This window comes from Globicephala melas, chromosome 8, assembly GCF_963455315.2.
Source record: "Globicephala melas chromosome 8, mGloMel1.2, whole genome shotgun sequence".
Taxonomy (NCBI): Eukaryota; Metazoa; Chordata; class Mammalia; order Artiodactyla; family Delphinidae; genus Globicephala; species Globicephala melas.
This window is the reverse complement of record NC_083321.1, coordinates 49158306-49181290: the sequence shown is the minus strand read 5'-3', so window position 1 is coordinate 49181290 and position 22985 is coordinate 49158306. Positions and strand designations below refer to the sequence as shown.

The 22985-nt window shown below is 42.4% G+C and overlaps 1 protein-coding gene across 11 annotated transcripts in view; it reads left to right on the top strand.

The window, feature by feature from the left end:
- The window catches only part of STIM1 (stromal interaction molecule 1), a 194120-nt gene that overhangs the window by 72020 nt on the left and 99115 nt on the right, over window positions 1–22985 (top strand). For 5 of the 11 annotated variants that reach the window (XM_060303599.2, XM_060303594.1, XM_060303597.1 and 2 more), the window contains exon 2: window positions 1352–1405. The exons of the other annotated variants lie outside the window; for them this stretch is intronic. In XM_060303599.2, coding sequence (XP_060159582.1) covers window positions 1352–1405 — 54 coding nt within the window. The remainder of the gene's footprint in view (window positions 1–1351; window positions 1406–22985) is intronic. 11 annotated transcript variants of the gene reach the window in all.

Here is a 22985-nt window from a genome sequence, read left to right as displayed (position 1 = left end):
TATAGTGCTCCTTGAATGTCACACCTGGCCTAGGCTTTACTGTGTTTGACCTCTCCAAGTCATGTCTATATATGCTCGTCCACCGGAGAAGGGAACTTCTTCAATCTCTAGTTGGCTGGGTCTAGAAGTGTTTGCATAGCCAGCATTCTTCCATGATCATTTTGGTTATGGTATTGAGCTTAGAACACCCATTCATACTTTCTCTTTCCTCAGTGTGAGTGCTTACTGTAGGCTCTTACTGTCCTTTCCTACCTTTAACTTGACTTAAAATCTCAAGACAGTCTGAGAAATTCTAATAGTATAGAACCTCAAAAGAAAGGTGGTCAAGGTTTCAGTCTTTGGTCCTGGGAGAGCTTTGGACCCTGTGTATATTTGTATTCATTTTTCCCAGTTTTACATACCAAGGAGTATTGGGAACAGTCTTTGCCAAGTCACAGAAGATCATGTTGTATCCTTTTCCCCAGGGATAATGTGTGCCTGCTTGCTTTATATTTATATAATTAAAGGGGGGTTAAAAAAACCCTTAAGAACAATAGTCTGTGCCAAGATGACTTGATATTTCTAAGAGAGAGAGGGGCTGACAACTTTTAAAATGGCAGTTTTTCTCTAACTAAAGTAGTTTGGATTGTTGTTTTATCTGGTCCCCTGCTAATAAACAAGGAAGATTTTCCAAACTACTGTAACTCCCTATCACTGGGCCATGCAGAGATAGGAGTGCTTTGACTTTACAACTGTTAAACAGAGACTAGCTGCCTAGGGCCACAGGGAGGAAATGCTGAATTTCTTAATAAGACCACCATCCAGAATGACTAAGGTTGGCATTAGAAGATGTGAGAAGGGGCAACTGGACCATGTCATCTGAACCTGGATCTTGAAACCCTTTCCTTCATTGAGGGACTGATTCTTACTAAATATCTGTACTACCACCATACTAGCTTCTGGAAGGTACTGCTTTCCTTTTATGTTTGGGTCCAAGTTGGGTACAGGAGCTTTTTTTTTCACTATCATGTAACTGGGTCCTACACAGAATGTTGTTGTTTGGTCTTGCTTGACTATTTTCCTTTTTTTTTTTTTGAATTTTATTTTTTATACAGCAGGTTCTTATTAGTTATCTATTTTATATACATCAGTGTGTACATGTCTATCCCAATCTCCCAATTCATCACAACCCCATCCCCACCCCCCACCCCACTTTCCCCCGCTGGTGTCCATACGTTTGTTCTCGACATCTGTGTCTCAATTTCTACCCTGCAAACTGGTTCATCTGTACCATTTTTCTAGGTTCCACATATATGCGTTAATATACGATATTTGTTTTTCTCTTTCTGATTTACTTCTCTCTGTATGACAGTCTCTAGGTCCATCCACGTCTCTACAAATGACCCAATTTCGTTCCGTTTTATAGGTGAGTAATATTCCATTGTATATATGTACCATGTCTTCTTTATCCATTCGTCTGTCGATGGGCATTTAGGTTGCTTCCATGACCTGGCTATTGTAAAGAGTGCTGCAATGAACATTGGGGTGCATATGTCTTTTTGAATTACGGTTTTCTCTGGGTATATCCCCAGTAGTGGGATTGCTGGGTCATATGGTAGTTCTATTTTTAGTTTTTTAAGGAACCTCCATACTGTTCTCCATAGTGGCTGTATCAATTTACATTCCCACCAACAGTGCAAAAGGGTTCCCTTTTCTCCACACCCTTTCCAGCACTTACTGTTTGTAGAGTTTCTGATGATGCCGATTCTAACTGGTGTGAGGTGGTACCTCACTGTAGTTTTGATTTGCATTTCTCTAATAATTAGTGATGTTGAGCAGCTTTTCATGTGCTTCTTGGCCATCTGTATGTCTTCTTTGGAGAAATGTCTATTTAGGTCTTCTGCCCATTTTTGGATTGGGTTGTTTGTTTTCTTAATATTGAGCTGCATGAGCTGTTTATATATTTTGGAGATTAATCCTTTGTCCGTTGATTCATTTGCAAATATTTTCTCCCATTCTGAGGGTTGCCTTTTTGTCTTGTTTGTAGTTTCCTTTGCTTTGAAAAAGCTTTGAAGTTTCATTAGGTCCCATTTGTTTATTTTTGTTTTTATTTCCATTACTCTAGGAGGTGGATCCAAAAAAATCTTGTTGTGATTTATGTCATAGAGTGTTCTGCCTATGTTTTCCTCTAAGAGTTTTATAGTGTCTGGTCTTAAATTTAGGTCTCTAATCCATGTTGAGTTTATTTTTGTGTATGGTGTTAGGGAGTGTTCTAATTTCATTCTTTTACATGTAGCTGTCCAGTTTTCCCAGCACCACTAATTGAAGAGACTGTTTTTTCTCCGTTGTATATCCTTGCCTCCTTTGTCATAGATTAGTTGAACATAGGTGCGTGGGTTTATCTCTGGGCTTTCTATCCTGTTTCATTGATCTGTATTTCTGTTTTTGTGCCAGTACCATATTGTCTTGATGACTGTAGCTTTGTAGTATAGTCTGAAGTCAGGCAGTCTGGTTCCTCCAGCTCCGTTTTTCTTTCTCAAGATTGCTTTAGCTATTCGGGGTCTTTTGTGTTTCCATACAAATTGTGAAATTTTTTGTTCTAGTTCTGTGAAAAATGCCATTGGTAGTTTGATAAGGATCGCATTGCATCTGTAGATTGCTTTGGGTAGTAGAGTCATTTTCACAATGTTGATTCTTCCAATCCAAGAACATGGTATATCTCTCCATCTGTTTGTGTCATCTTTGATTTCTTTCATCAGTGTCTTATAGTTTTCTGAGTACAGGTCTTTTACCTCCTTAGGTAGGCTTATTCCTTGGTATTTTATTCTTTTTGTTGCAATGGTGAATGAGATTGTTTCCTTAATTTCTCTTTCTGATCTTTTGTTGTTAGTGTATAGGAATGCAAGAGATTTCTGTGCATTAATTTTGTATCCTACAACTTTACCAAATTCACTGATTAGCTCTAGTAGTTTTCTGGGGGCATCTTTAGGATTCTCTATGTATGGTATCATGTCATCTGCAAAGAGTCACAGTTTTACTTCTTCTTTTCCAATTTGTATTCCTTTTATTTCTTTTTCTTCTCTGACTGCCATGGCTAGGACTTCCAAAACTATGTTGAAAAATAGTGGTGAGACTGGACAACCTTGTCTTGTTCCTGATCTTAGAGGAAATGGTTTCAGTTTTTCACCATTGAGAATGATGTTTGCTGTGGGTCTGTCATATATGGCCTTTATTATGTTGAGGTAGGTTCCCTCTATGCCCACTTTCTGGAGAGTTTTTATCTTAAATCGGTGTTGAATTTTGTCAAAAGCTTTTTCTGCATCTATTGAGATGATCATATGGTTTTTCTTCTTCAATTTGTTAATATGGTGTATCACATTGATTGATTTGCGTATATTGAAGAATCCTTGCATCCCTGGGATAAATCCCACTTGATCATGGTGTATGATCCTTTTAATGTGTTGTTGGGTTCTGTTTGCTGGTATTTTGTTGAGAATTTTTGCATCTATAGTCATCAGTGATATTGGTCTGTAATTTTCTTTTTTTGAAGTATCTTTGTCTGGTTTTGGAATCCAGGTCATGGTGGACTCATAGAATGAGTTTGGGAGTGTTCCTTCCTCTGAAAAGTTTTGGAAGAGTTTGAGAAGGATGGGTGTTAGGTCTTCTCTAAATGTTTGATAGAATTCACCTGTGAAGCCATCTGGTCCTGGACTTTTGTTTGTTGGAAGATTTTAAATCACAGTTTCAATTTCGTTACTTGTGATTGGTCTGTTCATATTTTCTATTTCCTCCTGGTTCAGTCTTGGAAGATTATATCTTTCTAAGAATTTGTCCATTTCTTCCAGTTTGTCCATTTTATTGGCATAAAGTTGCTTGTAGTAGTCTCTTATGATGCTTTGTATTTCTGCGGTATCCATTGTAACTTCTCCTTTTTCATTTCTAAATTTATTGATTTGAATCTTCTCCCTCTTTTTCTTGATGAATCTGGCTGAAGGTTTATCAATTTTGTTTATCTTCTCAAACAACCACCTTTTAGTTTTATTGATCTTTGCTATTGTTTTCTTTGTTTCTTTTCCATTTATTTCTGCTCTGATTTTTATGATTTCTTTCCTTCTACTAACTTTGGGTTTTGTTTGTTCTTCTTTCTCTAGTTCCTTTAGGTGTAAGGTTAGATCGTTTATTTGAGATTTTTCTTGTTTCTTGAGGTAGGCTTGTATTGCTATAAACTTCCCTCTTAGAACTGCTTTTGCTGCATCCCAAAGGTTTTGGATCATTGTGTTTTCATTGTCATTTGTCTCTAGGTATTTTTTGATTTCCTCTTTGATTTCTTCAGTGATCTCTTGGTTATTCAGTAACGTATTGTTTAGCCTCCATGTGTTTGTGTTTTTTACATTTTTTACCCTGGAATTGATTTCTAATCTCATAGCGTTGTGGTCGGAAAAGATGCTTGATACGATTTCAAGTTTCTTAAATTTACCGAGGCTTGATTTGTGACCCAAGATGTGATCTATCCTGGAGAATGTTCCGTGTGCACTTGAGAAGAAAGTGTAATCTGCTGTTTTTGGATGGAATGTCCTATAAATATCAATTAAATCTATCTGTTCTATTGTGTCATTTAGAGCTTGTGTTTCCTTTTTAATATTCTGTCTGGATGATGTGTCCATTGGTGTAAGTGGGGTGTTAAAGTCCCCACTATTATTGTGTTACTGTCGAATTCCTCTTTTTTTTTTTGCGGTATGCGGGCCTCTCACCGTTGTGGCCTCTCCCATTGCAGAGCACAGGTTCCGTACGCGCAGGCTCAGCGGCCATGGCTCACGGGCCCAGCCGCTCCGCGACATGTGGGATCTTCCCGGACTGGGGCAAAAACCCACGTCCCCTGCATTGGCAGGCAGACTCTCAGCCACTGCGCCACCAGGGAAGCCCTGAATTCCTCTTTTATAACTGTTAGCAGTTGCCTTATGTATTGAGGTGCTCCTATGTTGGGTGCATATATATTTATAATTGTTATATCTTCTTCTTGGATTGATCCCTTCATCATTATGTAGTGTCCTTTGTCTTTTGTAATAGTCTTTATTTTAAAGTCTATTTTGTCTATTATGAGAATTGCTACTCTGGCTTTCTTTTTATTTACATTTGCATGGAATATCTTTTTCCATGCCCTCACTTTCAGTCTGTATGTGTCCCTAGGTCTGAAGTGGGTCTCTTGTAGACAGCATATATGTGAGTCTTGTTTTTGTATCCATTCAGGGAGCCTGTGTCTTTTGGTTGGAGCATTTAATCCATTCACGTTTAAGGTAATTATCGATATGTATGTTCCTGTTACCATTTTCTTAATTGTTATGGGTTTGTCTTTGTAGGTCCTTTTTTTCTCTTGTGTTTCCCACTTAGAGAAGTTCCTTTAGCATTTGTTATAGAGCTGGTTTGGTGGTGCTGAATTCTCTTAGCTTTTGCTTGTCTGTAAAGCTTTTGATGTCTCCATGAATCTGAATGAGATCCTTGCTGGGTTGGGTAATCTTGGTTGTAGTTTCTTCCCTTTCATCACTTTAAATATGTCATGCCACTCCCTTCTGGCTTGTAGAGTTTCTGCTGAGAGATCAGCTATTAACCTTATGGGAGTTCCCTTGTATGTTATTTGTCATTTTTCCCTTGTTGCTTTCAATAATTTTTGTCTTTAATTTTTGTCAGTTTGATTACTATGTGTCTTGGTGTGTTTCTCCTTGTGTTTGTCCTGCCTGGAACTCTCTGCGCTTCCTGGACTTGAGTGGCTATTTCCTTTCCCATATTAGGGAATTTTTCGACTATAATCTCTTCAAATATTTTCTCGGGTCCTTTCTCTCTCTCTTCTCCTTCTGGGACTCCTATAATGCGAATGTTGTTGTGTTTAATGTTGTCCCAGAGGTCTCTTAGACGGTCTTCATTTCTTTTCATTCTTTTTTCTTTATTCTGTTCCATGGCAGTGAATTCCACCATTCTGTCTTCCAGGTCACTTATCCGTTCTTCTGCTTCAGTTATTCTGTTATTGATTCCTTCTAGTGTATTTTTCATTTCAGTTATTGTATTGTTCCTCTCTGTTTGTTTGTTCTTTCATTCTTCTAGGTGTTTGTTCTTTAATTCTTCTAGGTCTTTGTTAAACATTTCTTGTGTCTTCTGGATCTTTGTCTCCATTCTTTGTCTGAGGTCCTGGATCAACTAAACTATCATTATTATGAATTCTTTTTCTGGAAGGTTGTCTATCTCTATTTCCTTTAGTTGTTTTTCTAGGGTTTTATCTTGTTCCTTCATCTGGTACAAAGTCCTCTACCTTTTTATTTTGTCTATCTTTCTGTGAAAGTGGTTTTCCTTCCACAGGCTGCAGGATTGTAGTTCTTCTTGCTTCTTCTGTCTGCCCTCTGGTGGATGAGGATATTTAAGAGGCTTGTGCAAGCCTCTGGTCATGGGTGGAGCTGTGTGTTGCTCTGGTGGGCAGAACTCAATACAACTTTAATCCACTTGTCTGCTGATGGATGGGGCTGGGTTCCCTCCCTGTTGGTTGTTTGGCCTGAGGCAACCCAGCACTGGAGGCTACCTGCCTCTTTGGTGAGGCTAATGGCAGACTCTGGGAGGGCTCATGCCAAGCAGTACTTCCCAGAACTTCTGCTGCCAGTGTCCTTGTCCCCATGGTGAGCCACAGCCATCCCCTACCTCTGCAGGAGACCCTCCAGTACTAGCAGGTAGGTCTGGTTTAGTCTCCTTTGGGGTCACTGCTCCGTCCCCTGGGTCCCGATGCGTACACTACTTTGTGTGTGCCCTCCAAGAGTGGAGTCTCTGTTTCCCCCTGTCCTGTTGAAGTCCTGCAGTCAAGTCCTGCTAGCCTTCAAAGTCTGATTCTCAGGGAATTCCTCCTCTCATTGCCGGACCCCCAGGTTGGGAAGCCTGACATGGGGCTCAGAACCTTCCCTCCAGTGGGTGGACTTCTGTGGTATAAATGTTCTCCAGTTTGTGAGTTACCCACCCAGAAGTTATGGGATTTGATTTTATTGTGATCGTGACCCTCCTACCGTCTCATTGTGGCTTCTCCTTTGTCTTTGGATGTGGGGTATCTTTTTTGGTGAGTTCCAGTGTCTTCCTGTCGATTATTGCTCAGCAGTTGGTTGTGATTCTGGTGCTCTCACAAGAGGGAGCGAGTGCATGTCCTTCTACTCCGCCATCTTGAACCAATCTCCCTACACAGAATGTTTAGACAAGAATTTTCTAAAGACTCAGACATGGCAATAGGACAGTAAATATAGTTATTGAAACTAGATAACCTGGCTTATAAAATGCTGTTTGATATCTGATGCTCTCAGAAGATAGGCAGTGCCATCACAGTTATCTGGTGATAAGCTGGAAGAAAGATGAGACATGGATGTGGGTCACGATGAGTTTCATCCGAAAGGCCCTTCTAGCTCTGAGAGTCTATGAGTCTTTTAGACCTTTCCATTCCTGAAAATTCTAGAACTGACTTTGTGCAGTGATTCCTGGAAATCTTACAGGCCCAACAAGGGGTCAGGAGAGTGGGTGACTGTGACGAAGTTGAGGTTACCGCTGATCTCATTTCTGCATTTCTGCCCACCACTGCTCTGCCCTTAGGCCAGAGAAATACAGATATAAAATAGAGCCACTTATGTTATGTGTGCTTTACCACAATTAAAATAATCCCACAGGCTTATACTTTGTCCATGATGTTGATCTGTCCTTTTCTCATTTGACCCTCTCAACAGCTTGTGAAATGGGCAAGAAAGTGCTTATTAAACTCTTTTTAGAGGTCCAGAAGAGTTAAGTAACTTGCTTGTCTGGATTACACACTAGATTGACTGGTATCCTCAGTACTTTCAGTAAGTGTTGTTGAATAAATGAATGAACCAGAACTGGAGCCCACATTCTCTGCTTCCTTGGCCAGTAGTTTGCTACTATATTCTTCTGAGCCCTCTGGGGGCCTTCTGTGAGCAACTTTAGGATTGGTTGGGTTTTGCTGGCCTTTCCTTTGGGATTCCCTCATTCCATAGCTGAAGCTGTGTGCACCCGTTAGAGAGCATCATCCCAATTGTGTTCCCTACAAAGTGGGAAGGGAAAAAACACTCCACCCACTGTAATTCTTTTTTTGCTACTTGTTTTCTGGTATCTTCATGTTATTGCTGACAGGAGTGACTCATAGACTTCACTATGTGATTTTCTTGGTTAAGAGAACTTTTTCCTTAGCTATAGAAGAAATTAATTAATAGTTATGTGTCGTTAAGGCACAGGTGTTCAGCAGCTTTACCCAGAACACAAGAGTCCTCTCTTCTAGCTAAGGCCAGACATGCTGCTTTGGTTTGGTAAAATTCTGTAGCCATTGTGTGCTTAGCTATGTGTTAGGTGCAATAGGGGAAGTCCTTGGGCTGAGAGGCTCAGAGTTCAGCTGGAGAGATAAGACACATATATAAACAGGAAAATAATAGGAGACAGTTTTTAATAAAATACAAAATCAAATAGTATACCTGTAATTATTTAAACATGGGGAAAAAGTCATAAGGGACTTAGAAGGTATAGTGGAAAGAGTGTGTGCTTTAGTATTGTGGGCCATTGACAAGTTAACCTTCTGAACTACTTTTTTCTTTTCTGTGAAGCAGGCATAGTGATAGCAGCCTTACAGGGTTGTGAAGATCGAATGAGGGTAATGTGTCTAAGGCACCCGCATAGTGTCTGATGCATGGTGGGCATAAAACCAGTGGTAATTCCCTCCTCCCCTTTTCCAGGAGCCTTCCTAGAGGAGCTAAGCCTGAAAGGTTGATTAGGATTTGGGGGAAGGGAACAGTGGAAGAAGGGTGATAGAAAGAGGGGGGGATGGGAAGGTTCAGGTCCCGTGAGTATGTCAGTCTGGTGGGAATGGAGGGCACATGGAAGAAGCAGTAAGAAGTAAAGCTAAAGAGACAGAAGTTTAGGCTTTATTTATTCAAAAGAGAGGTTGGGGACTTCCCTGATGGTCCAGTGGGTAAGACTCCATGCTTCTAATTCAGGGGGCATGGGTTCTATCCCTGGTCGGGGAACTAGATCCCGTGTGCATGCCACAACTAAGAGTCCGCGTGCTGCAACTAAAAAGATCCACATGCCGCAACTAAGACCTGGTACAGCCAAAATAAATAAATAAATACTAAAAAAAAAATAAAAGAGATGTTATCATGGGAAGGTTTTTTTTGAGCTCTCTATACTGGTGTATATATATGTATTTAAAAGCCCCCCCCCTTTTTTTTTTTTTTTTTTTTTTGCGGTACGCGGGCCTCTCACTGTTGTGGCCTCTCCCGTTGTGGAGCACAGACTCCGGACGCGCAGGCTCAGCGGCCATGGCTCACGGGCCCAGCCGCTCCGCGGCACGTGGGATCTTCCCGGACCAGGGCACGAACCCGTGTCCCCTGCATCGGCAGGCGGACTCTCAACCACTGCGCCACCAGGAAGGCCCTAAAAGCCCTTTTTATACTCTATTGTGTAGTATAGTAGCTAGAGGCTTGGACTCTGGAGCCAGACTACCTGTCTCTAAATGCCACCACTTAGTTTATTTCTGTGTGCCTTAGCTTCTTGATCTGAAAAATGGAGATGATAATAATGATACCTTGTAAGGCTGTTGTGAGGACGAATGAGATAACAAATAGAAAGTGCTTGAATAGTGCCTGACACATAGTACTACATAAATGTTAGCTGCTATAATTATTGTTGTTATTCTTTAAATGAAATAAAACTTCCATAAAACAGCATATGCCCTTACTGATGGACTCTGATAAATTAAAAAAATAATCTGATCTATTAACTCAGGGATTGTCATCTGTACTTTGAAGACCTCTGCTCTAGGTAGTGAAGAGCCATCACCGTGGTGAGCCTGCATAAAGTGGTGGTAAACAAGATCTGATCGGGAAGTGCAGGCTGAATTAGAGGGAGGAGAATTGGCAGTGGGCTCTTGAGGTAGGATGTGTCCACGTTAAATCATCTAGTATAATAGATTTGTTGCATGCAGAGGCAATTCTTGGTGGGGTTAGGCAGTAGATGTGTAGGACTTGGGCAGCCTTGTCAAAGAATTTGAGTTCCGGTGAGGGGAATGCAGCAGTACCGCAGCAAAGAGTGCTGCCATAGAAAAAGCATTGCTACATATTTTCTGAGTGAATAAATGTTGTCTGAATGAAACAGGGTGATCATTGAGGACTGCAGGAGGCTGGAAGCTGTTCTCAGAGGAGGCAGTATGTGGATTGGGCTTGAAGGTATGGTAGGATTTGATATTGGGGACTGCATGGAGGTGAGAATGGGTGTAGAATATGATCAAGTTGGTCACCAAACTTCAACCCGCTTTCTCTATTTCAGAGCAGCACTCCTTAAATAGCCATTAGTATCTAGACTGCGTGTGGCAGTCCTGTCATGTGGGCTGCAAAAGTAGCCTGCATTTCCTGAGAAGTGTGATCTGTGGTGCTTAGGTGGTACATTGCCAGCTTCTTTGCGGATTTTCAAGTCCCACAGGGGCCAGGCTGGGCTGGCATTCTGTGGGGTCGGGATGGGGCATGGGAAGGGTGCAGCTGCTCTCTTCCATTTGGATAGTGTTTCAGGTAAGCGTCTGAGCACCTGCTCCCCTACCCTTCTTTCCAGTGCTGCTTGTGCTGTGTGCCTAGGCTGGGCCTAGCTGGAACATGGGTTTGGTGACAGGTGGGTAGGGTGGCAGGGACTACCGAATTTGCAGCTTCCACTGAATGGACTGTAGTTTGATATGAGTTGTTTGCTTTGTTCTGTGTTTGTGCATTAAAAGGACTTTTGTCTTCATCTTTGGCTCGCTCAAGGTTAAAGCACTAATGGTTGCATTTGAACTGAACTGTTTCGCATTTTGTCTGGCTTTAAGTCTTAAGACAATTAATGGTGGTATCCACCAGCAGAGCTCTTTGGGAGATAAGGTGGCTCTGGTTGCTGTGGGAGGCTGTGTGCAAGACAGGAAGAAGTGTGTGAGGGCAAGATAGAGAAGTCTCTTGTAGAGTCTCAGAGCTTATGCTCAGAGCTTTGGGTCTGTTTGAGTGCAGGGTAGAGTTTGGTCCCTTACAGAGTCTGATGAACTTTACCTGGAGCAGATGCCCCAGAGGGGTAATATAATTTTTGAAACAACCAGGGCCATGACATATTTCTTTTATCGCAAGGCAACTCCTCTGCTAGGAACCTAGGACTACTCTTTTTTTTTTTTTTATGGCCACGCCAAGGAGCTTGCGGGATCTTAGTTCCTAGACAGGGGATCAAACCCGGGCCCTCAGAAGTGGAAGCACAGAGTCCTAACCACTGCCAGGAAATTCCCAACCTAGGGCTGTTTAGTCTGCCCTTAGAGACCTCTCCTGCCCTGTCTGTGCAGGCTCAGCATTCTAGCATCTAGATGTTCCATATTCTCTGAGGCCAAGCCAATGGCCAAGCCAATCTTCTCTGGGAAGTCTTTCCCTGACCCGTAAAGGAGAATTAGTCATCTTGCTTCCACAGAATGTGGTATATCCCTTGATTATACCTCTTTCCTTGTATCCTGATTGCCTGCCTTCTCCACTAGAAGGTAAGGTTTTGTTTCTGTTTTTCTGGTAAAGCTATTGATTTTTTTTTTTAATAAAAAGAGATTATTGGGACTTCCCTGGTGGCGTAGTGGTTAAGAATCTGCCTGCCAATGCAGGGGACACGGGTTCGAGCTCTGGTCCGGGAAGATCCCACATGCCATGGAGCAACTAAGCTCGTGCGCCACAACTACTGAGCCTCTGCTCTAGATCCCACGAGCCACAACTACTGAGTCTGTGTGCCATAACTACTGAAGCCCGCATGCCTAGAGCCTGTGCTCCGCAACAAGAGAAGCCTCCTCAATGAGAAGCCTGCTCACTGCAACAAAGAGTAGCCCCCGCTCGCTGCAACTAGAGAAAGCCCGCGCGCAGCAACGAAGACCCAACACAGCCAATTAATTAATTAATTAATTAATTAAAGGAAAAATAAAAGATTATTTACTGCTGAACATAGCTCTTTCCAAAAGAGCCTCAGGCCAACTCAAGTTTCTAAAAAGAAAATCTTCTGGAATAGATGAAAAAATATATCAAAGAACAAACACGCCTTTCCTTCATTCTTCCTCTCCGTGTAACTCCCATAGTCATATTACTAAGACTTGAAAAACACAAATTATCACTTATATACATAAAACTCACATAAATGATAGAAGCAAATGAATTAGTAAAAAATGGCTTCATCTACAACAATGGAGCATAAACTAAAAGTTAAGCTTTTTGAAGGCAGAGGTTGTGTGTGTGTGAGTGTGTGTGGCTCTAACACCTAAGTTGTATGCAAGGTAAACATCAATCATAACGAAAGAATGAATGAATAAATGATTTAATGATGGAGTTTTAGTACTTTTCCTTATTAAAAATTCAAGATCCCAACTGAGTTGATTTTGTGGGTGGACCTCAGGCTGGGGCTAAATATGATGTCTCTGTGCAGACTTAAGAATCGTTTGAGATGTTCTTCCCTCATAGGGTGTTTCTCCCTGACCTTTCCTTTTTCAGTATTCCTCTCTTTTCTTTAATTGCTATTTAAAGATCTGTATGCTGAGGAAGAGCTGGTGGAGGGGAATGTTTCCCTGAGGACGTGGTGTCTAATAGCAGCCAAGGCTTTGTGGTTGATTAACTCACTGATTGAATCACTGACTTTCGGGCATCAAGGGAGGGAGCATGGGTATATGTAAGCAGAGTTTAAGAACTCTGTGTGCATGTATGGTGAGGGGTGGAGGGGGTGGAGTGGTGGGAGTGATGGTAAAATGAAAAGAGAATGGTCAGAGAAATCTAGAATTTTAAACTCTTCCTAAATACAATGTTTTGAATTTTCCTTTTTGTGATCTAGAGTCATAGTAGGTTAGTAGAAAGAGCAGAAGTCAAGAGACTTGACTTTCTTCTGCCGCCACCTCATATCTAGGACAAATCACTGCTGCTCTATTGGTCTCATTTTTCTCATTTGTCAAGTGGGAATTGGGAGTCTCTGCCCTGCCTGATTCCCTTGACTGTAGTGAGGATTGGTGAGATGTTGGATGAGAAAGCTCTGCAGAACAGAGGTAACGGTGCCCTGATCAGAGCAGGAGAAGAGTAAAATGACTCTGGTCACCCTTTCATCTTTTCTCACCAGAGACTTCCTGTCTCTGGAGCAATCAACTATTGTAGCCCAGTCCTCGATGCTCAGGTTCCTCTGAACTTTCTGTGCTTTCTAGCCTCTAGATAGTCATTCTTCATTACAGTTGTCCCAGCAAGGCCCTCCATTGCCTCCGGCCTCCCTCTATCAGAGCCCTCACCAGAGTGTCTTGCCATTGCCTGTTTGGAAGTGGCTATTAAGAGTATAGGCTCTGGGGCTTCCCTGGTGGTCCAGTGGTAAAGAATCCGCCTTCCAATGCAGGGGACATGGGTTCGATCCCTGGTTGGGGAACTAAGATCCTACATGCCGAGGGGCAACTAAGCCTGCGTGCCACAATTACTGAGCTTGCAGGTCTCAACTAGAGAGCCCGCGTGCTGCAAAACTATAGAGCCCACGTGCCACAACTAAAGAGAAAACCCGCACGCCACAACTAGAAAACCCGCACGCCACAACCATAACGAAGAGCCCGCATGTCGCAACGAAAGATCCCGCATGCCTCAACGAATATCCCGTGTGCTGCAACTAAGACCCAACACAGCCAAATAAATAAATAAATAGATAGATAAATAAATAAATAAAATAAATATTTTTTAAAAATGAGTATAAGCTCTAAAGAGGGAACTCTCCTACACTGTTGGTGGAAATGTAAATTGGTGCAGCCACTATGAAAAACAGTATGGAGGTTTCTTAAAAAACTAAAAATAGAGTTGCCGTATGATCCAGCAATCTCACTCCTGGGAATATATCCAGATAAAACTATAATTCAAAAAATAATGCACCCCTATGTTCATAGTAGCAGTATGGACAATAGCCAAGACATTGAAACAACCTAAATGTCCATCAAAAGATGAATGGATAAAGAAGATGTGGTACATATATACAATGGAATACTACTCAGCCATAAAAAAGAATGAAATAACGCCATTTACAACAACATGGATGGACCTAGAGATTATCATACTGAGGTAAGTCAAAAAGAGAAAGACAAATACCATATGATATCACTTATATGTGGAATCTAAAATATGACACAAGTGAACTTATATACAAAACAGACTCACAGACATAGAGAATAGACTTGTGGTTGCCAAGGGGTGGTAGGTGTGGGAGAGGGATGGCTTGGAAGTTTGGGATTAGCAGATGCAAACTATTATATGGATAAATGACAAGGTCCTACTGTATAGCCCAGGGAACTATATTCAATATCCTGTGATAAACCATAATTGAAAAGAATGTGAAAAAGAATGTATATATAACTGAATCAATTAGCTGTAAAGTAAAATTAATGCAACATTGTAAATAAACTATACCTGTGTAAATTAAAAAAAAAAAAGAAAAGATTATAGGCTCTAGAATCAAGCTGCCTGGGTTTGAATCCTTACTTTTACAACTTACTGGCTGTGTGCTCTTGAGCAAGTTACTTAATCTCTCTGTGCCTTAGTTTCCTACCTGTACATGAGGAGAATAATAGTAACTACCTTGGGATTCCCTGGTGGTCCAGTGGTTAGGACTCAGCGCTTCACTACCGTGGCCCGAGTGTAATCCCTGGTTGGGGAGCTAAAATCCTAAAAGCTGCGTGGTGTAGCCAAAAAAAAAAAAAGAAAAGTAACTGCCTCACTAAATTACTGTGAGAATTAAATGCAGCAGTATATGTGGAGAGCTTAGAATAGTACCTGGCATATGGTAAGCATTCAAAAATGTTCTATATTGTTATAATAATTATTACTTAACTCTCTAATCCCTGATTGGAACTCCTGTAGGCTGGGCGCTATATCTATTTCCTCACTGTATCCCTAGCCCTGTTCCACAGGATTGGAACAGCAGGCATTTGCTAAGAATTTCTGGAATGAGAGTTTATGTTTGAATACTGTATTTGCCATATACAATACTAACTTTACGATTGTGAACAAGAGACTTGTCTTCTCTAAACCCTAGTTTCCACATCTGTTAAATGACAATCATGGGACTTCCCTGGTGGCGCAGTGGTTATGAATCCGCCTGCCAATGCAGGGGACACAGGTTCGATCCCTGGTCCGGGAAGATCCCACATGCTGCAGAGCAACTAAGCCTGTGCGCCACAACTACTGAGCCCATGTGCCACAATTACTGAAGCCTGCGCACCACAAATACTGAAGCCTGAGCACCTAGAGCCCGTGCTCCGCAGCAAAAGAAGCCACTGCAATGAGAAGCCCGCGTACCGCAATGAAGAGTAGCCCCCGCTCACCACAACTAGAGAAAGCCCATGGGCTGCAACGAAGACCCAACTCAGCCAATAAATAAATAAATAAATAAATTTTAAAAAATGGCAGTCATGATCCTTGTCATGCAGGGCTGATGTGAGGATTGAATATATATGAACTGCCAGGAGTTGTGTAAATGTAGTTCCCCACCACACCTGCCAGCTGTGTGGCATGTGGGGCCCGGGAATCTGCTGATTACTATAGTACCCCATAGTGGCCGCTGAACCCAGGGTTGCTCCTGCGGTGATGTTTTCTGGATATTTTGGCCTAGGACGGAAGAAGGAAGCAGTACCTTGGGATTTCCCTTAGAGTTTCCGGCCTTTTCTGTCTGCCTTCCCTACTTGTTCTTATTTGGATTTTAAGTTCCTAGAATAGCCAAAATATTTTTCTGCCTCTTAGTTTCCCAAAGTGTCTTAAGCAACCAGACCACTTTGGTTTTGGCTCCTTTAAGCTTGCTCTGTATGGTCCTTGTCATTCTTCATTAGCTGTTAGTATATTCTGCTTATTTTCAATTTCCTGACATGTATTTTTTCCGAGACCAAAAGAGCACTCAGATCATCTGAGGCAAACCCCTTTATCTTATTCACTCTAACTAGTGGGAAGCATACTGGCCTGTGAGGTAGAAGACCCGGGTTCCAGTGCTGCCTCTGACCCAGTCTAGCTGTGTGACATTGGGCAAGCCTCTTTCCCTTTCTGGGTCTTAGACAGCTCATCATTAAAGTGAAAGATTTGAACCACGTAAGTGGTTTCTAAGGGTGCTTAAATTCTATGGTGTGAGTTTGGACATGCCATTTTTCTTTTTTGGGGGGTCTTAGCTTCCTCATCTGTAAAACTAAGTGGGTTGGCCTGAATAATTTATAGTCAATTCTAAGCCTCAGTCGTTTCCTTTTTCTCTGCCTTGTATTACTTTCTGGAGCGTTTCTCTGACAGTTAACAGCTGTGGACAGGAAAGCCGTGAACACTTCTAACTTGGCAAAGGTTGCTACGCCCTCTGAACCTCACCCCAGCCCATTTCCTGTGTTTACAGTGTTTGGCTTTTTTGCTTAGTGACAGGCCTGACAGTTCATACTCCAGTTCTGTCTCCATGGCCTGGTGCAGGGTAGACCAAAATGAGCGCTAATTTGGGAGCTGGGAGACAGGGTTTCAGTCTCCATTCAGCTGTGTGACCTTAGGCAAATGACCTTGCCTTTTAGGGTTCAACATCCTCATCTGTAAAACCAGAGAATTTAACTAGTGAGTCTTTCTGGCTCTGATATTATAGGATATGAATATTTGCCTCCCTTTTTATTACCCCTGAAAGGCCCTTGGTTTAGCCTGTTTCTTCCACATACTCCAACCTGGAAGGGACACAGGGGAGCTCCCTTCGCATTTCCTATGTGGGACAAAATAAGAGGAAGAAAGAAAGTCAAACAACTGTCTCGGGCCCAAATTGGCAGCAAAGAGGAGTTGAGATGGGAGGCTGGTGTGACCGAATTGCCTTACAAATCAGCTATATGGTTGGTAACCAGGCAGATACCAATATGCACTTATTATTATGAAGACTCTGGAGATAGATAGTATCCCAGTTCCAGCCCTACTTACACCATTTATGTGACTTGAGTAAGTCATGTGGTATATCTGGGCCTCAGTTTCCTCATCTTATATTGGGGATAATAAAGGTACCACCTTCACAGAGTTGTAAAGAGACACCATATGTAGAAGTTGCTGCATAGTTCTTGTCATGTTCATCCTCCCTTTCTCCCTTAGGCAGTTAGAATGTCCTTAATTCTGTTCTTGTGGAGATAGCAGCAAGACAGTCAAGTCCCACTCCAGAGGAGCTAACAGGCCACGTGGGGGACATAATTCAATTATGATTAGAAGAAACCTTATGAGGTGGTGCCTGGACCAGACTGGGTTCAGTGCTCTGACCTCAGAAGGGGAGACTCATAGGGGCTGGAGTGGTTCAAGAAGGTTTCCCAGTGGAGATGGACTTTCCCTGGGCCTTGAAGGGCCAGCAAGTCTCCATTAAACATGAGGAGCTGAGGGGAGAGTAATTCTAGGTACCCGTCTACACCCTTTGTCAAGCTGGTACTTTGTATAGGTCGGTTTCACATACATCTCATTCTCCCATCAGCTAGGCAGTTATTATTCAAGGGATATATTTTCAAAATTTTAAGAGAAAAAAATTTTTTTGAGTCAAGGGGAAGACATAACATTTATCCAGACCAAACTAGTTTTACTTCAGTCAATGGGCTAGGTAGTTTTCTTGCATAATCTTAAATACTTAGAAAATTGTGTTATTATGCCACATTTTACAGAGGAGGAAACAGTGCCTCCAAAAGGTTAAGCAACTTTTTCAGCTCAATGTTAACAAGTTACAATGACAAATCAAAGGAGTTCTTCATAATAATTGAGTACAGCCAAAGCCAGGTTAGGAGATACGTATAATTTAGCAGTTCTCAGTTGTGTTTATTTACCCAAGTTCTCAGTAACGTGTAATAGTGCTTATCTTTCTGAGATGGCTATCTTATTCCTTGCTTGCACCCTATACTTACCTCTTGCTCTTAGTAGTAATTCCCAATTTTCTAGATCCCCCGTGCTACCATTGACTTAAATTCTACCTCCTTACCTCAAACTTAGATCCCTTAATTCTTTTCCCAAATATTGATCAGGCACCTACCATAGACCTAGAGATGGATGCAAATACTGATTCCTGCTTGTATCTTTTACTGTAGTGGTTAGACAGACAATTAGAACAAAAACAACTTGGTAGTAATCGAACGCTTACTGTGTGCCATGTTCTATTTGAAGTACTTTAGATGTGTTAACTCATTTAATTTGCACAACTTTATGAGATAGGTACATATTATTTTCTATTTATTTTAAGATAACGAAATGAGGGGACTTCACTGGCAGTCCAGTGGTTAGGACTCTGCACTTCCAGGGGGTCCGGGTTTGATCCCTGATTGGGGAACTAGGATCCCAGAAGCTGTGAGGCGTGGCCAAAAATAAATAAATAAATAAAATGAAATGGGGCATCAAGAGGTTGAGTAATTGGTCTAAGTGTGATAGAGGGAAGCACAGGGAATATGAGAGCACAGAAGAGGGGCTCCCAATCTAACCCTAGGAGTTTCGGTGCAGAGAAGACTTCTTGGAGGAATTAGAAAAAGCCTGAGTAGAATCTTGAAACTTGAGTAGGAGTTAGTCAGGCATAGAATGGGGCAAGGATATTGCAGGCAGAGGGTACATCATGTACAAAGCCGCAAAGTGAATCTTGTGTATTTATGGAATTGCATGTGGTTTAGTGCGGTGAGAGCGTGGGGTATGTGTGAGTGAGCGGCATGGGGTAAGGCTAGAGAACTCAGAAGGGACCACCTCTTGAAAAGCCTTGCATGCTTTGTTCATCTATATTCATTATATGGGCCAGGGGTTTCCAGTCTTGGGGATCTGAAGCCCTGAAAAGGGTCCTTGAGGGGTGTCTCATGAATCCATATTATTTCCACTATCATTTTTCAGTTGGTGGATACTAAAAGAACAACCATTATTATATGGAGCTTTTTTGAATTACTCATTGAAAAAAAGTTAGGAATCACTGTTGTAGGAATTTGGGAGCCCTGCAAAGGATTTTGTTTTTAAATTAGAATTTTTATTGAGATAATTATAGCTTTATCTGCAGTTTTAAGAAATAATATAAGTGCTTCCCTGGTGGCACAGTGGTTGAGAGTCCACCTGCCGATGCAGGGGACACGGGTTCGTGCCCCGGTCCGGGAAATCCCACATGCCGCGGAGCGGCTGGGCCCGTGAGCCATGGCCACCGAGCCTGCGCGTCCGGAGCCTGTGCTCCGCAATAGGAGAGGCCACAACAGTGAGAGGCCCGCGTACCGCAAAAAAAAAAAAAAAGCAAAGAAAAGAAATAATATAGAGATCACTGGGAAACTTTGTGTAGTTTCCCCCACAGTAACATTTTGAAAAACTGTAGTATAATATCACAATCAGAATATTGACATTAACACAATCCACTGATCTTGTTCAGATTTCCTCACTTTTACATGTATTTGTGTATGTGTGTGTGTGTGTGTGTGTGTGTGTGTGTGTGTGTGTATGTGTGTGTGTGTGTACCAAGTTCTGTTCCAACACCGTAAGGATCATTCATGTTATCTTGCTATTTTATTTTTTCTTTTTCAGCCATCCGAGTGGCTTGTGGGGCTCTTAGTTCCCCGACCAGGGATCAACCCGGGCCCTTGGCAGTGAAAGCGCCAAGTCCTAACCACTGGACTGCCAGGGAATTCCCTCATGTTGTCCTGTAATCACACCCTTCCCTCCCATGCCCTTCTGTGTCCCTAACCCCTCTATCCTCCATTTCTAAAATTCTGCCCTTTAAAAAATGTTATATAGGGCTTCCCTGGTGGCGCAGTGATTGAGAGTCCGCCTGCCAATGCAGGGGATGTGGGTTCGTGCCCCGGTCCGGGAGGATCCCACATGCCGCGGAGCGGCTGGGCCCGTGAGCCATGGCCACTGAGCCTGCGCGTCCGGAGCCTGTGCTCCGCAACGGGAGAGGCCACAGCAGTGAGAGGCCCGCGTACCGCAAAAAAAAAAAAAAAAAAAGTTATATAAATAGAATTGTGGAGTTTGTAACCTTTTTGAATTGGCTTTTTTTGCACAGCATAATTCCCTGGGACTTCACCCAGGGAAGGTATGTGAATCAATACTTCATTCCTGTTTATTGCTGAGTAATATGTAAGTACTAGAGTGTAACCATTCACCTGTTGAAGGACATATAGCCTGCTTCCATTTTTTGGCTATTACACATAAAACTTCTATGAACATTTGTGTACAGGTTTTTATGGGAACCTGAAAGGATTTTATTCAGGACCATGGTCTAGTCAGATTTGAATTTTAGAAAAATTATACTGACTGCTTTGGTAGAGGATGACTTTAAGAGAGACTAGAGCAGAAGCAGGGAGATCAGCGAGGAAGCTATTGTAGTAACCCAGGCAAGAGACTTTGAGACCTGAACTCCGTTCTCTGTGAGCTGGAATGTGCTTTGCCAGAGAGGCCTTTCCTCAGAAATCGCATCAGGCTTGTGCAGATGAGGGAGCAGGGTCAGAGAGCCTGGGCTGTAAGGAGGCTCAGGCATACTTCATTCCTAATAGTCAGTCCCTCTTCAGGGGAATTGCTCTGCCACCATAGCTGACAGCTGCATTGGGTAAGGAAGGGCTGCGAACCTAGTTCTTAAAACGATCATCCTGACTGCCAGGTTTTTCAGTAGGTGTTCTTGGTTATCTTCTCTCAGGAAAATAAGAAGGGGGCCCAGTTAGCTTCCTTGGATTGTTTGAGTGGAGGCTTATATGGGGCAGAAAGATGGTGAGAAGTTCTCTCCTAGTCTTGGTTTCTTTTGGAGCCTAGGAATGTGTTCTCTGGTAAGCCAGCCAGCAGTAGGCCTGGGAGGCTTGAGGAAGAACCTCTTGTTGCTATGGAAACTGTAATCCACATTGTTTTTACCCCATGCAGTGGTGTGCCTGGCTCCTCAGTGTTTATATCTTCAAGGCCTTTATCACTGTGCTCTTGGGGCTGCTGTGATAAGCACTGATTATTGGGAGCCAGCCCCACTTCTGAACCCAGAGGGTATAATCCTAGAGGGTCCACTAATAGGTTGGACATCTCCCCAGGGCACTGCGCCAAGTCCCTATCTGGGCTGGTCCTTGGATGGCCACCCCAGCACTGTTAGAAAACTCTTCCTAGCAGAAAGCTGTTTTGAGTTGTTTGTAATTATTTTTTTGGCCATCGCAGACCCTGACAAGTACTGGCCAGGACACAGGAATGTTTGGGTCAGGCGCCAGATCAGAGAATTTGGGGTGGCTTTTGAACGAGAGTGTGTTGAATTTCTCTGGGACGGTCACACTTCTTGGCACAGACGCCTTTAGAATGTAAAGAATGTAAAGACCTGTGGTGTGTGGGACCCCAGAGCTGAGAAAGTGAATCTTCCAAACCTGTACGCACGCACCTTTCAGTTGTCACTAGAACCGGGTACTGTGCTGCCCAGCCCAGGGCCAGACACAAGGGATACTGGAAAAATCAGACTCCTCCTGCTGTAGTTGGGAACATCAGACTCACAGGTAAAGCAAAGAATAGAGAACTGACAAATGAACGACTGACATTTTTATAGGGGTTACGATTTTAAAGAACTTTACTGATTTTTCAGATAAGAAAATTAATCCTTAGGAGTAGTCAGGGTATAAGAAAGTCAGATTCAAAGACCTACATCTACCACTTATGTAATTCAGTATATATTTTAATAATTGGGGGGTAGGAATGGAGAGGACCCTGGAGGCCAGAAAAGTGTGTCTTACTTCTCTTTGTACTGCCACTGCCTTTAGCTAGCTATTTCATCAAATAGCTGTTTGAAAGTCATAAATGAGTGTTAAAATGCCAGCATGTGAGCACTGAATTTGGGGTCAGACACTTCTAATTCAGTCAGAAAGTTTATAGGTTTAAAAGTGCAGGCAAATAGGCTGTTAAGCAGATGGGCAAGAGTCCAAAGCCCTGCAGGAGACCCAGGAGTAGGCACCAGGAGTCAGAACAGCCAGAAGGACCAGAAGCCCAAGTTATTGAAGGCATGGCCTGCCTGGTGGGGACTAACTTTAAGGATTAGCCATCTTCTTCTGGAAGGAGGCTTCTTGTGAGATCAAAATTTGAAGAAAAGAATACTGAGAGGAGGAAGATGGTAGAAATGGGACACAAAGGGGTGACTGAGTGCCCCTCTAGTGTCTTTTTAACTTTGTTTCTAAGTCCTAGTGAAGAAGGGCCTTTGGCTAGTGCTAGACACTGAAGAAGTTAAGGCAAAACCGGGAAGTTCTGTTTTACCCTGCTTGGGGAATGGCACAAGCTCAGTTAGGGCTTCTGTGTTTGCCCTTAATAGACAAACAGAACCTAATGGAACCCATTCCCCGCTACCCCTGTTTGTTGGCCTTGGAGAGTAAGAATTAGTCGTTCTAAGAAGCCCTGTTGCACAGGCTCATCTGGATCTCCCAACCATAGTCTTGCCACAAGACATGGTATAAGAAGATGGTGAGGCTTCTCACCAGTCAGAATGGCCATCATTAAAAAGACTACAAATAACAAATGCTGAAGAGGCTGTGGAGAAAAGGGAACCCTCCTGCACTGGTGTTGGGAATGTAAGTTGGTGCAGCCACTATGGAGAACAGTTTGGAGGGTCCTCAAAAAACGAAAAATAGAGCTACCATGTGATCCAGCAATCACACTCCTGGGCATATATCTAGAAAAAAACTATAATTCGAAAAGATACATGCACCCCTATGTTCATAGCAGCACTATTCACAATAGCCAAGACATGGAAATAACCTAGATGTCCACTGACAGAGGAAAGGATAAAGAAGATGTGGTGTACATGTACTATGGAATACTACTCAGCCATAAAAAAATGAAATAATGCCATTTGCAGCAACATGGATGGACCTAGAGGTTATCATACTAAGTGAAGTAAGTCAGAAAGAGAAAGACACATACCATATGATACCACTTATATGTGGAGTCTAAAATATGACACAAATGAACTTATCTATAAAACAGAAACAGACTCACAGATATAGAGAACAGACTTGTATGTGCCAA